The sequence below is a fragment of the Exophiala oligosperma genome (genome assembly GCF_000835515.1).
Source record: "Exophiala oligosperma strain CBS 72588 unplaced genomic scaffold supercont1.7, whole genome shotgun sequence".
Taxonomy (NCBI): domain Eukaryota; kingdom Fungi; phylum Ascomycota; class Eurotiomycetes; order Chaetothyriales; family Herpotrichiellaceae; genus Exophiala; species Exophiala oligosperma.
In genome coordinates this window covers 1,013,385-1,027,949 of record NW_015622824.1, presented here as the reverse complement: position 1 = coordinate 1,027,949, position 14,565 = coordinate 1,013,385, and the positions used below count along the sequence as shown (strand labels likewise).

At 51.4% G+C, this 14,565-nt stretch overlaps 4 protein-coding genes across 5 annotated transcripts; 1 reads left to right on the top strand and 3 right to left on the bottom strand.

The window, feature by feature from the left end:
- Positions 1-37: 37 nt before the first annotated feature.
- PV06_07670 lies at positions 38-1,860 on the bottom strand. Of its 2 annotated transcripts, XM_016408934.1 has the most exons (3): positions 1,575-1,860; positions 992-1,523; positions 38-930 (listed from the first exon to the last, which is right to left on the bottom strand). In XM_016408934.1, the coding sequence occupies exons 1-3, from the start codon at positions 1,676-1,678 to the stop codon at positions 223-225; spliced, it is 1,344 nt and encodes a 447-aa protein (XP_016260688.1). In that variant the 5' UTR covers positions 1,679-1,860; the 3' UTR covers positions 38-222. The 2 variants fall into 2 exon arrangements, with proteins under 2 accessions (XP_016260688.1, XP_016260689.1); XM_016408935.1 differs by having other exon boundaries at positions 992-1,860.
- Positions 1,861-2,601: 741 nt separating this feature from the next.
- PV06_07669 (uncharacterized protein) lies at positions 2,602-5,022 on the bottom strand (the record flags this gene model as incomplete). Its single annotated transcript, XM_016408933.1, has 1 exon — positions 2,602-5,022. The coding sequence occupies one exon, from the start codon at positions 5,020-5,022 to the stop codon at positions 2,602-2,604; it is 2,421 nt and encodes an 806-aa protein (XP_016260687.1).
- Positions 5,023-6,676: 1,654 nt separating this feature from the next.
- On the bottom strand, positions 6,677-8,642 carry PV06_07668 (uncharacterized protein; the record flags this gene model as incomplete). Its single annotated transcript, XM_016408932.1, has 5 exons — positions 8,591-8,642; positions 8,450-8,482; positions 8,273-8,405; positions 7,594-8,210; positions 6,677-7,531 (listed from the first exon to the last, which is right to left on the bottom strand). Exons 1-5 carry the CDS (start codon positions 8,618-8,620, stop codon positions 6,677-6,679), a joined length of 1,668 nt encoding a protein of 555 aa, XP_016260686.1. The 5' UTR covers positions 8,621-8,642.
- A 3,770-nt stretch (positions 8,643-12,412) lies between these two features.
- PV06_07667 (uncharacterized protein) lies at positions 12,413-14,553 on the top strand. Its single transcript, XM_016408931.1, has one exon. It carries the CDS (start codon positions 12,531-12,533, stop codon positions 14,085-14,087), a length of 1,557 nt encoding a protein of 518 aa, XP_016260685.1. The 5' UTR covers positions 12,413-12,530; the 3' UTR covers positions 14,088-14,553.
- The last annotated feature ends 12 nt before the right edge of the window (positions 14,554-14,565 follow it).

Sequence of the window (14,565 nt, the reverse complement as noted above, 5' to 3'; positions counted from 1 at the left end):
GCTACTGTCGACGCAGGTTATGAAATAAAATGTTGTATCCAAATAGCCAAACGGTACCTTGGGTAGCTGATTTTCAATTTATGATATCCTCTATTCATTCCACGACTATATCATTCCATGTCGCCATGCTAATCAAACAAAAGTTTTCCGACATGCCCGTACACTCGGTAGGTACCTGGTAGTTACTCCATGGACACCATGCCTCGACTCCTTCCCGGGTTTTTACTGAGAGTACTTCTTTTGCAACGCCTTGGCTATCGTCGTGAGTTGAATGTTGCTCGTTCCCTCGTAGATGGCACCGATCTTGCTGTCACGGAACATCTTCTCGGCGATTCCCTCTCGGACGAAACCCATACCACCCATCCATTCGACAGCGAGACCACTAACTTTGCCTGCCACTTGACTGGCGTACAACTTCGCCATGGCCGCGTCCGTCACAAAGTCCTCTCCGGCTTCCTTCTTTCGGGCGGCATTGTAGACCAAAGCACGAGCCGCGCAGATCTCGGTGTACGCCTGTGCGAGTTGGTGCTGCATGCCTTGGAATTCACCGACCAACTGGCCGAACTGCCTGCGGTCGTTCCACACGTACTTGGCCGCGTTCTCCCACGCGCCCAGCGCCAGGCCGGTCATTTGGGCTCCAATACCAATGCGACCCTCGTTCAAGAGTCCAATGGCATACTTGTAACCCTGACCCTCTTTGCCGAGGAGGTTCTCCTTGGGCACCTCGACGTCGTCAAAGTTGATGACGCAGGTGCTCGAGGCTCGAATGCCAAGCTTCTTTTCCTTCTTCGCAATACTGAATCCCTTCATGTCCTTGGTAACGACAAAAGCCGTAATGCCCTTGTACCCGGCTTCCGGGTTGAGGTTGGCAAACACGAGGAAAAAGTCGGCTTCCATGGAGTTGGTGATCCACATCTTTGAGCCGTTGATCTGCCCAAGGCCAGTCAGCATGTAATGTCATCGCAGATTATTTTATCATTTGGAAACTCACCTTGTAGCCATTTTCCGTCTTTTCGGCCTTGGTCTTGAGCGCGAAAGCGTCAGACCCTGAAGCTGGCTCGGACAAACAGAATGATCCGACCGTGTTCGTGGCGAGTTTCGGGAGCCACTCCCTCTTGAAGTTCTCGCTGCCGTATTTGAGAATCGCCGTCACGACCAGGGTGTTGTGGACGTCACACATGACCGACACTGAAGGGTCTACCCGTGCGAGCTCTTCTATACCCACAATCGCGGAGGTGAAGTTCATCCCGGCACCTCCGTACTCCTCCGGGATCTCAAAGGCCATGAGTCCCTGCTCGAACATCTGCTCGACGACTTCGGGGTCCATCTTCTCCGCCTCGTCCATGTCCCGCACCTTGGGCGCCACCGTTTCGTTGGCCCATTTCGATACCGAGTCCGCGAGCATTCTTTCGGTCTCCGAGAAGTGAGTGATGGGAGTGGGATGTAGGGAGTCGGTGTCGACATCATCAGGCATATATGGCTCAGGATGGCGCTGTCTCGCCGTGGCGACGAAGGTTCTTTGTCTGGGTTTCCAAGTAAGCTTCAGAATGGTCCGGGGATGTATGCGTTCTCACGGCACAAAATTCCTTCGAGACAGGGTCCTCGCTGTTGAAGTCCGCAGAGGGAGGGAGGTTGACGCCTTGGCCAGTGGCCGCAGTGACCGGCATATTGACGCCATGTTGTTTTGTGTAGTAGGCACGGTCTAACGGTGTGGCAGGATAGAAAGACGGTCAGAACCCCTGTCCGTCCGAGACAGAGACACCAAAGATCGAATTGTGGAATTGAAGAGGACGACAGAGTAGCTGTAGGAAAAGTGGCATGTCAACAGGACCACAGGAATAACCACGAGCTTTTGAAGTGTTTGGGCCTCGGTTAAGAACGGATCTTGTGCTTGGGACTTAGCGAGGGGGCGTCGGGGGGGCTTATTGGCGCCTATGGGGGACTTTATTCGTGACTCGCTGGGGCCAGAGTTGGTCCCTACAAGTCCCTAACCTTAACACTCTCCTCCGTAAGAGTTCTCCGTCTCCATCTCTTACGATTGTCATGCAGACCTCAAGCCCGCGGCCAGAGCTCGGATTGTCCCCAGATCTGGCATTGTCCAACCACAACGTTCTCCCATCTTTATTCCGTATAATGACAGGGATCCATCACCAGAAATGTCGGATCCGATGTTTTTTTTTCTTATCCTTTCGTCCCTTTCATGACCCTTTCATCGTCCGAGAACAATTGTCGCCTACATATGATGCTGTCATTATGGAATTGTTCACATACGAGTACGGCCGGTGTCGCCAAGTCTACCTATGATACTCCGTACCGAGGTATGATCTACAACATTGCTACGCTTGGTTCTCGGTCATGATGATGCCCCGTGGCAAAGGTTTGATGAACTTCATTTTGCTTCGGCCGCCGTCGCTCTGACATTGTTCGTTTCTTCAATCACCACTATGAAAACCAAAATTGAACCTGCAATCAAAGGACTCATGTATGCTTAGTCATCGAATCCCTCCCTCATTAGTTGTCTGTCTGCCCTCGTTATCACATAATTTCTTGTGCTAAATAGTTCTTCGTATCAATATTGTTTTAAGGGCTGAGGCCCTGATATCATCTCTGACGAAGGTCAAACCTCTGACCTCCCGCTACACTCAGCCCATGCTTCTCCATCTTTCCTGTCGCCGTCCTCCTGATCTCCTGTGTGATTTCCACCACATTGGGCACTTGAAAACGAGCCATATGCTTGACCGACCACTCCCAGAGGACTCTTTCTGAGACCGAGCTTCCCTCACGCACCTTGACCACGACCTTGACATCTTCTTCGGTGCCTGAACCAAGTTCTGACGGGATGCCGTATGCAGCCGCCAGCACCACATCTGGGTGTCGCAAAAACTCCTCCTCCAGTTCGGAGGCATTGATGTTCTCCCCCCTCCGGCGAATGACATCCTTGACCCGACCAACAAAGTATACGTTGCCCTGTTCGTCCACCTTGCCTTTGTCGCCTGTATGGAGCCACAGGTTCGAAGATGCGGCTAGCGTACTGCAAGCATCATTGTAATAGCCCTGGAAGAAGGCAGTTGGCACGTCACTTCGGAGCAAAATGTGTCCCACGGTGTTTGGCGGGAGCTCCTCGTCCATCTCGTCGGCAATGCGCAGCTGGTAACCCTTGCGCAGTCTCCCACAGGAACCGGGAGCTAGAGCGCCGTCCTGGAACACCGGCAAACTAGCCTCGACGCTTCCGTACAACGTTACGAGGCGGTGTCCGAAGCGCTGTTCGTAATCGCTTGCAAAGCTCGGCATCGGTACACCCCAAGCCAACCTGACCCTATGATCTCTGTCTTTTGCCGAAGGAGGTTGTTTGTATGTCAGAGCCAACGTTGCGCCCATGAAATCGTACACTGTTGCGTTGTTCGCTCGAATCTCGTCCCAGAATCTACTGGCGCTGTAGCGGGCAGACAATGCCGCGACTGCGCCCAAAAGAAGTGCAGGGATCGTGGTGAGCGCCGTGGCATCTGCATGGAACAACGGGAACGGGCAGTAGAGAACATCGTCCCCGTTAAGTCCACAGCCTTCAATCAGCGTCTTGGCTTGGATTATGAAGTACTCATGGGATAAGATGCACGGTTTGGATCTGCCTGTGGTGCCACTCGTGAACAAGAATGCTGAAGGAGTACCGGGGAGAACATCGGCGGCACTCTCTATGGTCAAGCCTCGCTCGTAAAGTGAAGCCATGCTGTTAGAACGGGCGTCTTCACCATTGACCCATAACATCTCGGGGTTGAGAAATCCAAGAACCTCAATCTCAGAGCGTAAATCCGCGTCAACGATGATCAATTTTGGATCGGCTGACTCAATGACGTGCTTGAGGGTTACCGATCTCAGTTGGACGTTGATGGGAACCCAAGTCGCTCCCAAGCGGTTCGTTGCCAGCCAGCTGGTCACCATTTCAAGGCTGTTTCTCATCATCACCAGCACTCTATCTCCACGACCAATGCCGAGGATGCTGAGTCCTCCAGCGAGCTTTCCCACCAAGTCGTCAAAGTACTGGAAGCTTGTGTCTTTGCCCGAGAATCGTATAAAAGGGCGATCAGAGAAACAGGATACAGCGTGTTTCAACGCGGTGTTGATGTCCCTGACACTCGATGGTATTTGAACGCCGACGAAACCATTTGTATTGATAATCCCGGTTGCTTCTTCGTGCTTGCGGACTCCGTTTGATGTAGCCACAAGACTTTCGTGCTTCACACCTTTCCTTGCTGCAAAGTCTGTAAACGCCTTGGCCGCGTCGCTCTGTGCAAAACAGTAGCTCGCAACGTTCACCTCGTCCTGGAGAGAGCCTTCCATGTGCGGAAACACGGAACGTTCCAAGGACGTCTTGGAAGCGGCCAAAGATACAGTAGGCATCTTGGCTAACTCACGGGCAAGCTCGAGCGCCCTCACCCTGGGGTCGTCGTCCACGAGTTCAGTGAGCAGCCCCAGTCGTGCAGCCTCGTCCGCTTTGACGAATTGGCCCCTGAGGAGCAACCTCTTCGCCTGCAGAAGGCCTACCAGTTGCGTCAGTCGGAAAGTGATCCCGCCCGTGGCGGCATGTCCGATGGGCACTTCGGGGAACCTGAATTGTGCTCCAGGTCCACCGATGACAAAGTCCGCGGCCAAGGCGATCTCTGCACCACCGCCTATGGCGAATCCCTGGACGGCCGAAATGACCACCGACTGTGAGCAACTTGTGAGTCGGGTGATGTCTTGGAGTAGGTCAAACGCGACTCGCAGTTCTTGGGGCGAGCCCGTCTTTGGTGCCAGGGTCTGCTTGAGGTCCTCTCCGGCGCAGAATGATCGGTCTCCCGCGGATTCGAGAATGATGACTTTTGACCCGGCCACGTCTCGAAGTGCCTTGACCAGACTTTGGAGAAGGTCGGAGTTTATGGCGTTCAATGCCTTGGGCCGATTCAAAACAACCTTGACAATATCTGCGTCGACGTGCTGTACCAGGACAGTCTCTTCCTTTGGTGACATTGACATTGACAAAGCCATAGTGCAAAAATATGTCAACGGAGGCTGACCTAGAACAGGTTGAATGTAGCCTGGCTAGGTAGAGAAAGAGACAAGACAGCTGTACTTTGGAATCAACGTTCGGTAAAAGGGTCAGGTTCATATACGTTTAATGACACAGTGACATTTTTGGGTCTGCGATTTTTCCGGAGATGCGAAGCCGTCCGGTACGTATGTTGCTCAATAGGGTAGATAAATGGGTAACCAATAGCGAAGACACATTGACGAGGTTTGATCCCTTGCGGGGCGGTGACTCTTGAGACCCCCATGCATGCATTCTCATTTCTGTCACGCTCGGCTTCTAGACTTGTTAAGGCGACCAGGCCTCAACCTCACCTATTGGAGGGAGAAGGGCGATGATAGGAACCATGCATGGTGTTGTGGCACATGGAGAATGGAGTAAGACATCGTAAACCACAGTCCTGAACTAAGCCTAATTTGGAAGACTTTGCATGTTATGGCGAACATCCTGGCCACAACATCGACTCTAGACCTTGGGCTATCAACTATTTTACGAGCTGTGAGTTATACTCTTATCCCATTCTGTAAGGTATCCATCTTCGCTATGAAGTACCTTGTGAGCAGAGTATAGAATCTCCATGACCCTTTCTCCGCCGCCAATGGGACTAAATCGACCCTCGCCTCGAGAATCACCGACCGAGTTATCATTAACTGTGTGTCAGGCAGTACGGGCCTTCAAGATGATGACTCAAAAGAAACATTTCTTGCTTTGGCTGGGTTGTCGTCTCTTCGAACCATAAGACACCATCTGCTCAAGCATATATTATATACTCTTCCGAAGTACAACAGCAACACCTTGAAACAAGCAAGCTGCTCTTGTAGCAATAGCATACGGCCACACCATAGTGAAAGAGACTCTCAGACATGGAGAGTACGGATAATAGTATAGTTGAATTCTCATCAGCCGAGGGTGAGGGCGAGGAACCACAGACGGCCGATCTCGATCTCGATCTCGATATTGTTTTGTCCAAAGTCGCCAACGACCACCCTGTCACTCGAGAACTGCTACTGCTGCCATCAAGTACGAAGTTTTCACGCAAAATATTCGACGTTGCGCCAGAGCATGTCCCCGACCACCTCACGGTAACGACTCTTGCAGGCCCAAACCTGATTTCCCCGCCCTGCGGCCCATATGTCATCACCAACGACGAGGTCGGGAAAGTTTTGACCTTCTATCACCTCGGTCGTCGATTGTCGGGTCACAACGGTATCGTCCACGGTGGACTGGTTGGTGTTTTGCTGGACGAGTGTATGGGACGTGCCTGCTTCCCTCTGTTCCAAGCAAAGATAGGAGTTACCGTCAAGTTGGAAATTTGTTATCAAGCACCGATACCCATCGACAGCATGGTTTTGGTGAATGCGGAAACCACAGGCGTTCAGGGCCGAAAAGCTTGGGTCAAGGCGACGGTCGAGGATGTGACTCCGGGTAGACCATCCAAAATACTTTCGCGAGCTACGGCCATGTTTGTCGAACCGAGATGGGCAAGTGAAATGTCCCAAGTGATTCGATAATACATGTATGTACTTGGACCAAATCAAGAATTCAACACTTCTCATCACGAACCTGTGGCTGAAGAAGTGGAACGCTGGATCAGTATCGATATCAATATCATCATCATACTATCAAAACATCATAATTCATGTCCTTCATGACTTTTCTCCAATCCACCGCAATCACACCTCGTTCAACGCCAACCAGGTCAGCCATACCAGCCCGTCTCCTCCAAACCTCTTCCACTACTGCGCGTAGGGCCTGTCTATTGCCCATACCGTAGCACGTAGACCGGTGTAGCCACCTTTGCGCTGCCTCCAAATCCTCAGGGGTGTATGCTTCCACAGCGGCAATGAATGCTGGCCAGATGGAAAAGTTGCCATTGCTCTTCGAATAGAATGCGTCCACGTGATGAAGGGTTTCCGAAACATATCGTCTCACATTCGCAGGAGGCGAGTCAAAGATGGTACGATAAAGATAAACGTAGGTGGCGAAGAGGAAAGCTTTGGACTGATGCGAGACTTCCGAACTCTCTTCCGCCTGCGACGAGTGTAGAGTTTTGCGTCGACAAGAATTCAACTGCGTGAGGACATCCTCCAGGACGTCATCTCTTTGGGAAAAGCTTGTCTCATTGCTCCCCCGGCTTGCGTTCCGCTGCTGGAGTTTGTTGATCTTGGATATGCAGTCTAGTATGGGCTTACCGGCACCCAGTGTAAATCCAAATGCCGGTGTAGCCGATATCAAGGATGACAGGCTGGTATCGGAGTCTTGAGAGGGATCGTCGGCCGATCCTTCACTGTCGACGTCGTTGAAAATTCCCGTCGCCGTTTCTCCGATGATCTTGATGATGTTGAGGCATTGTAGGGAAACGGTCGCAAGCTCGGTTGTGTTCCATGGGATTTTATCACGATACTGCCGAACCAAGGTCCACGCTCCTTTGTGATGGTACCGCCATTTGGAAGACTGACCCGAGTAGACCTGCTTCGTTGTTAGCTGTCATCACAGGTCACGAGGAGCCACGAGCGATGATGGAATCTCACCTCTGCAAACATCAATGAAAAGATTGAACCTATGATGGTGGCGAACTCGCCAGGTTCAATTTCGAGAATCGGACGGAGCTCGCTGATTGCGGTGGTGTAACGTCTTGAACCGATTGCTGAATACGCTTCGTGCTGGTTCACCCCGAGTTGAGCCAGGTGAAATGCGGCGTGTGAGATCATACCGTGGTACAATGATCTCTGGTCACCGCATGAGCTGCTCAGCGCTATCGCAGGGTAGTATGACTTCCATGGATTCCGAGAATGTTCAAAGGGCAACATATTGCTGGCCACTTGTTGGACATAGTGATGGAAGAGCATTTTTTCCTGCCAAGGGAGGTCCGGGTGTTCCATCATGGACTGGCTCAGCCCGAGGTGTATGATGACATGTCGAGAATCGTCGACCGGAACGATTTCAACCGTGGTCGAAGTTTCTCCTGAGATGTGAGATGATCCAGTCGATTGGACTCTGAACGCCGAAAAGGGATTATGGGATGTTGTCAGCCATTCTGGAGATGGGAAAGTCGAAGGACCATCTTGAGATTCTGACTCGTCGCATCTAACAATCAGATAGTCTACCACATCCGATGGCAGCGTTGAGTACCCTCTCCATGTCAGGTCTGTAAAGGAGAAAGACAATTTAGTTGGAGGCTGCTTCGAATCACGCAGGCTCCGCACATACCACACCGCCGTACACGTCGACCATCAGACTTGTAACCAAGCTTGTTGTCCTCAACCCAGACCAGTTTGACACCGTAGTTGCAAGCGAGACCACGGTTCCTACATGCAGAACATTCGGGCTTGGCCTCATCACACTGTCAAGCGTCAGAAATGACACGCGAGCATGTGCTAGACTTACCTTGACTTTGCGAGAGCGGCATTTCCAGCAGCCCTATCGATCGGTTAGCCACGGTTCCAGTGAATCTTCTTCAGCATCTGATATCTCTGCGTTTCAGCCAGATACTGCTTTGGATGTGAAAGGCAATTCAGAGCGACCCACGGTAAAGGTTCTGTCTCGCTTACGAGCCATCCGACAGTCGGTCACCTGTGCCGCATGATCAATGCTTCGTCAATGGCCCTGTGAGGAGTCAACAGTCGTGTGGAGTAGCCTATCCACGTTGACAAAATGTGACCTTGACTGATTATGGTTGGAAAGGTAGTCTTTTGCGAAGCACCAGGAGCATGGTCGGAGAAATGGGCAGATGAGAGGGTCTTTAATGAAAGATCTTTATGGAGGTTCCCGCCAAGGGAGCCCAACATCGTGGTTCTCGGGTCGTTCGCTATGAATATCCTTGAACGCTTAAAGTGGTTAGACAGTATACAACCATTTGGAGAGTGCGGATCAAAGTGAACAACTGCTCTGGTTGACACGGAAACTCTCTGGCCATTCTAGACCGTGAAGTCGAAAACTACATGTCATGTTATGGTCAAAAAGCATCTTCTTGCTATATTGTTCTCCCAATGCCGTTATCAGAGGACCTCAACCCGGAAACCAGAAGTCAAGTTCACCACCCGCCACACACGGAAGCATCTTCACTCCCCATGCTCGTCGGTATAAACTTCTTGGATTCTGGTACCATGCATTGAAACTGGATGCATCTAAAGTCTCCATTTCCGCCTCCGGCCCAGATCACAAGAAATGGAAGGAGTCTCAATCTCTTCGGTATGAGATCCCTAATCTCTATTGATTAGCTTCACAGGACGGCTCTTCCCAACTTATAGCGCCAGATGTGGACCGACCATCTCCAGGTTTCAGAAGAGATCCTGTGGGCAATCATCACTTGCCTCGTTATCTTCGAAGTAATGTCAGGGAGTGGCATAAATACAACTTGTCACCCTTGATCTGAAGAGTAGGCTTGCAAGACAACCTTCGAAATCTACCTCGCTGGCTGTTAGACCTCAGGAAGACATCAGAGATAAACATGGTTGAGAAAAAGGTTGACGGCAACGACGCTGCCGTGGAAGAAATGGTCCGGGAGGAGAGTGTTAGAGATGCATCCGTCCATACATCCGAACTTGATAGACGATATGGCCATGTCAATCGAAGGTCAGTTGAGATTATGTCGTCCCTTTTGTTTAGCATCTCTTGCCTCCGTGGCCCCTTGTTCAGCAACTTCGCGTACCATTTTTAGGTACATTGGCAGAAACTTCACAAGACAGAGAATTCCAAGATACCATGACTGCTCTTGAGTTCATCGACACAACAATACAATATTGGCTGACCACCCATTACCCAGACTTCGGGCAAGGCACATACAATTCCTAGCGTTGGGTGGCGCCATAGGAACTAGTCTTTTCCTCGGGATCGGTTCGTCTCTGGCGAAAGCTGGCCCTTTGAGTCTTACCTTGGGGTTTGCGATATCTGGTCTGGCGGTATACGGCATGGCAAGTCAAATTTCAAGGCACTATACCCGCCTGGGGTAATAACGTATTCAAGATGGTTTCCCTGGGAGAAATGTGTACTTGGCTCCCTGTCCCGGGCGCAATTCCTCAATTTTGCGGAAGGTTTGTCGACGACAGTTTGGGCTTTGCTGTGGGTTGGAATGTAAGCATCATCCCTCCGAGTCTCATTTGGCAATAACACTGACATTCACGCAGAACTGGTACTTTTGCGCAATTGTCCTCTGTCTCGACATCAGCGCTGCCACACTCGTCATTGACTATTGGCCTGGAGCAAGAGATGTATCGGTACGTTCTCATTTTTCGAAATGAATGCTGCTTCTGCCTTTGAGTCCACTTTGCTGTACTGATCCTTGCCTAGCCTGCTGTGTGGATAACCTTGTGTTTAATCGTGATCCTTTTTCTCAACATCTTTGCCGTCTCTATCTTTGGGGAAGCAGAGTTCTGTTTTGCATCAATCAAGCTCATTCTCATCGTTGGGCTGCTCATTCTCTCCGTCGTGTTGATCCTTGGTGGTGGTCCAAACCATGACAGGCTTGGCTTTCGTTATTGGAAAGATCCAGGGGGTAAGTTCGTCCAGGGAGGCCTTTAGAAGGTCCTCGACTAACTTCCTCTCTCAAGTGATGAATGAGGTTGCACCAGCGACTGGGGCAACAGGGCGATTTTTGGGCTTTTTCTCCGTTCTCATCTATGCCGCCTTTACATACGCAGGCATCGAAATGGTTGCAGCTGCAGCCGGCGAAGCTGAAAACCCGCGACGTAACGTCCCGAAAGCTGTTCGTCGCAGTATATGGCGCATTCTGGCCTTCTATGTCTTGGGCAGCTTCTGCATAGGCTGCATTGTGGCCTCCAATGACCCACACTTGCTCCGCGCTCAGGCTGAAGGAGCGCCGGGAGCTGCCCGTTCGCCATGGGTTATTGGAATCACCAATTCAGGCATCAAGACTCTTCCTTCGATCATCAACGCGTGCATTTTGACGTCAGCAGTCTCTTCTGCAAACGCATTTTTGTATACTGGCAGTCGCTACATGTATGCGTTGGCACAGAACAGACAGGCACCTCGGGTGCTGTTGACTTGCACCAAGAAGTACGAAGAACTCCCTTACCAAGCTCCATATGACAGAGCCATATTGACGATCGGCCACAGGGGTGTTCCAATTTATTGCGTGCTCATTACTGCACTGATCGGGACATTGACCTATATGACTGTTTCCGTGGCTGGAAACACAGTCTTCCTCTGGGTACGTTGCATCACCTTTCGTGAACGACTTACCGTCCTCGCCTCTCGCTGGTCAGCTAACTGCTTGGACTTCAGTTCGCCAACCTTACCACGGTAGCTGCGATGCTTACATGGGTTTCTTTGTGCTACGCTTTCATTCGTTTCCGCAAGGCTCAAGCAGTCCAAGGAGTATCACTCGATGACCCAGCATGTAGAGCGTATCGGCCACGATTTCAGCCTTACATCGCCTGGACCACGCTAACATATTTTGCCGTTCTCGTGGTCTTCAATGGCTTTGAAACTTTCATGAAAGGAAATTGGAATGTCAATGACTTCCTGGTGCATTATATTGGCATACCGTAAGCAAGATTGCTCGTTTTCTTCACTTCTGCGCATCGCTGACTTGCTGCAAGAATTTTCGCTTTCTTTATCCTGTTCTGGAAATTTGTCAAGAAGACCAAGATCCATAAGCTGGAAGAGGTAGACCTGTGGAGTGGGAAGGCTGAGGTCGACGCGATGGAGGGGACGTGGGAAGAGCCAGTTGCCAAAAACTGGTTGCAAAAGGTACGTTCCATAAGACCCGCCGACTGCACTCCCTTGTTCAAAGAAAATCTCGATTCCCTGGCATGGTATGAGACAGCTGACCATGTGATTTATAGATGTGGTTCTTCATTGTCTGAGAGTCGAAGCACACGCGGAAAGTTGGTGTTTAAGAAAGTGTGAAGACATAATCAGGGTGTGTATTAGGAGTCGAACTCGGCTTGTTGCGAACTCAATAGGAAGCAGCAATGTCAACCAGGTTTTAAAGCACTGGAAGGGAATTCTGTAGGCCGGTTGACCTCAGCTTAGAACATAGCTCACAGCCAGAAATGTGGCGTAACTTGATCAAACCAGGAGGCCTGAATTGATAGCTTTGACCGTGATAGCAGCATAAAAGTGTTTCTGTAAGGCGATGGTTTGTGCACGGCTCGATAAGAGAACCGCAACGAACCGCCGTTCTCTGATAATCTTAGTTGACCGAGAAAAAGGTGTAGATGAGACTCTATGGAACCGATGAAGACTTGACAGACACTCGCTCTTCACGTGTAAAAAGGTCTCTTGTGGCTGCCTTAGAGCAGCGTGCCAACAGTATTTAAAGTGGCAAGAAAGTACGCCAAGTCGAGATCTGGACACTCTCAACTCCAACATGTCGCGGCCGGAGCAGTTTAGGAGAATCACATACATACAAATCAACAATTGTCCTGCCCTCACCTATACTTCACTCACGCAAGTTGTTCCTCGATTCTCTCCTCCTCGTTCCTCCTCGAATAGTATCTCCATCATGGTCGTGCTCGCAGCGTCCATCTGCACGCGAGGCGGCAAACCCCTCCTGTCTCGCCAATTCAGAGAAATCCAAAAGTCCAGAGTCGAAGCCCTTCTGGCCTCATTTCCCAAACTCGCAGACAGTTCCACCCAGCATACCACGGTCGAGCAGGAGAACGTTCGATTTGTCTACCAACCTCTAGACGAGCTCTACCTCGTCCTCATCACCAATAAACAGTCCAACATTCTACAAGACATTGACAGCCTGCACCTCTTCGGACAGGTGGTCACTTCGATATGCAAGAAACCCGACGAACGCGAGATCCTCCGCAATGCCTTCGAGTTGCTCAGCGCCTTCGACGAACTCGTCACCATGGGATACCGGGAGAACTTGTCCCTGAACCAAATCAAGACCTTCCTCGAAATGGAGTCGCATGAAGAGCGCATCCAAGAGATCATTGCAAGGAATAAAGAGCTAGAGGCCTCCGAAGAGCGTAAACGAAAAGCCAAACAACTCGAGCTCCAGCGGAAAGAAGCAGCCCGCTCTGCTGCGTACGGACGCGGTATTCCTCCCAAGATGCCTCAACAACCCACCTACACGCCCCCCACCCAGCCCAACACGTACGACACCTACGAAGCCGAGAAGAACAAGGTCTCGTCCAAATTCACCGCCTCTCGCGCGACCAAGGGCATGCAACTGGGCAAGAAGTCCAAGACCTCCAACGCCTTTGCCAAAGTCCAAGAGGAACTCGGCCCTGAGCCCGAGACCTCGTTGGTCGAAGACCTCCCAGACCGCACCCGCCCCTCCACCTCGACCACGACCCATGACCACACAACGACCTCCACGCACGCCAACCCCGTCGTCATCTCCATATCCGAGACACTCTCCGCCAAACTCTCCCGCGAAGGCGCCCTGCGGTCGTTCGAGGTGAAGGGCGACCTGCAACTCAAGATTGCCGACCCGGCGCTGACCAAACTCGCCCTGCGGGTTTCGGCGGACGAGGGGCCGCTGAGGGCCCAATTCCGCACGCACCCCAACGTGGACAAGAACCTCTTCAACACCTCGCGGACGATCCAACTCAAAGACACGACCAAGCGATTCCCGTCGAACAACAGCATCGGCGTACTGCGCTGGCGCGCGACCGCTCCCGCGGACACGCCGGACATCCTCCCTCTGACGTTCACCGCGTGGGTCAACAAGTCGGACGACACCTACACCATCACGGTCGAGTACGAGCTGACCAACACGGACATGACCCTGCGTGATGTCAGCGTCACGATCCCTTACTCCTCGTCCGAACCCGCCGTGAGCAGTTTCGACGCCATGTACCAGGTCACGGGCGACAGCCTGGAGTGGACCATCGGCACCATCGACGCGGACAATGCGAGCGGAAGCTTCGAGTTCGAGGCCCAGGCCGACGACGACGGCGACTTCTTCCCGATGACGGTGTCGTTTGAGATGACGAAACCCTTTGTGGAGGTTGATGTCCTGGCCGCGAGACTGCTCGAGATGGACGAGGACGTCGACTTTGAAAAGATCGTCAAGGCCAATGCCGATGGGTTCATGATTGAATAAAAACACTGCTCAAGGTAGAGAAAAGGGGGGGGGGATTTCCTCCAAAAGGGGCGAGGAAATGCCGCCATGTGGCTGATAACTGAGGCAAATGCGCATGATTGTGAGACTTTTTTGGATTTTTTGAAGTCCCGAGTACTTTTAGAGATTCAAGAATAAGAAAAAAGGTCACTCGGGATACATACACTCTTACGGTCTATCGTACGATTCCGACGAGAGTACTCACTTGTGCGAGTAGGGGCATCATGATCTCGTCACTGCGCTTTCTCCCTTCTCTCTGCTTTACATTGCTTTGCTTCGCCTTGTGTATCTGGCTGTACCTACATACCCCGTAGGAAATACGAAGCTCGGTTCACTCAGGATTGTACACGTAAGCCACCACCGACGCACAGAGTCACTCGCGACCAAAGATCGCAATTCCATCAGGTTCCTATTGTAGGTAAAGATGTTTATTTTTTCCCCAAATGACAGGCTTCGAATT

What these genes read in the sequence shown, in the direction of transcription:
- PV06_07667 (XM_016408931.1), top strand. Translation starts at nt 12,531, where the DNA reads ATGGTCGTGCTCGCAGCGTCCATCTGCACGCGAGGCGGCAAACCCCTC.
- PV06_07670 (XM_016408934.1), bottom strand. Translation starts at nt 1,678, where the DNA reads ATGGCGTCAATATGCCGGTCACTGCGGCCACTGGCCAAGGCGTCAACC. An exon ending in TCTCGAAGGAATTTTGTGCC is followed by an intron (nt 1,524 to 1,574) that starts GTGAGAACGCAT and finishes TTGGAAACCCAG; the next exon opens with ACAAAGAACCTTCGTCGCCA. An exon ending in AGACGGAAAATGGCTACAAG is followed by an intron (nt 931 to 991) that starts GTGAGTTTCCAA and finishes GGCCTTGGGCAG; the next exon opens with ATCAACGGCTCAAAGATGTG.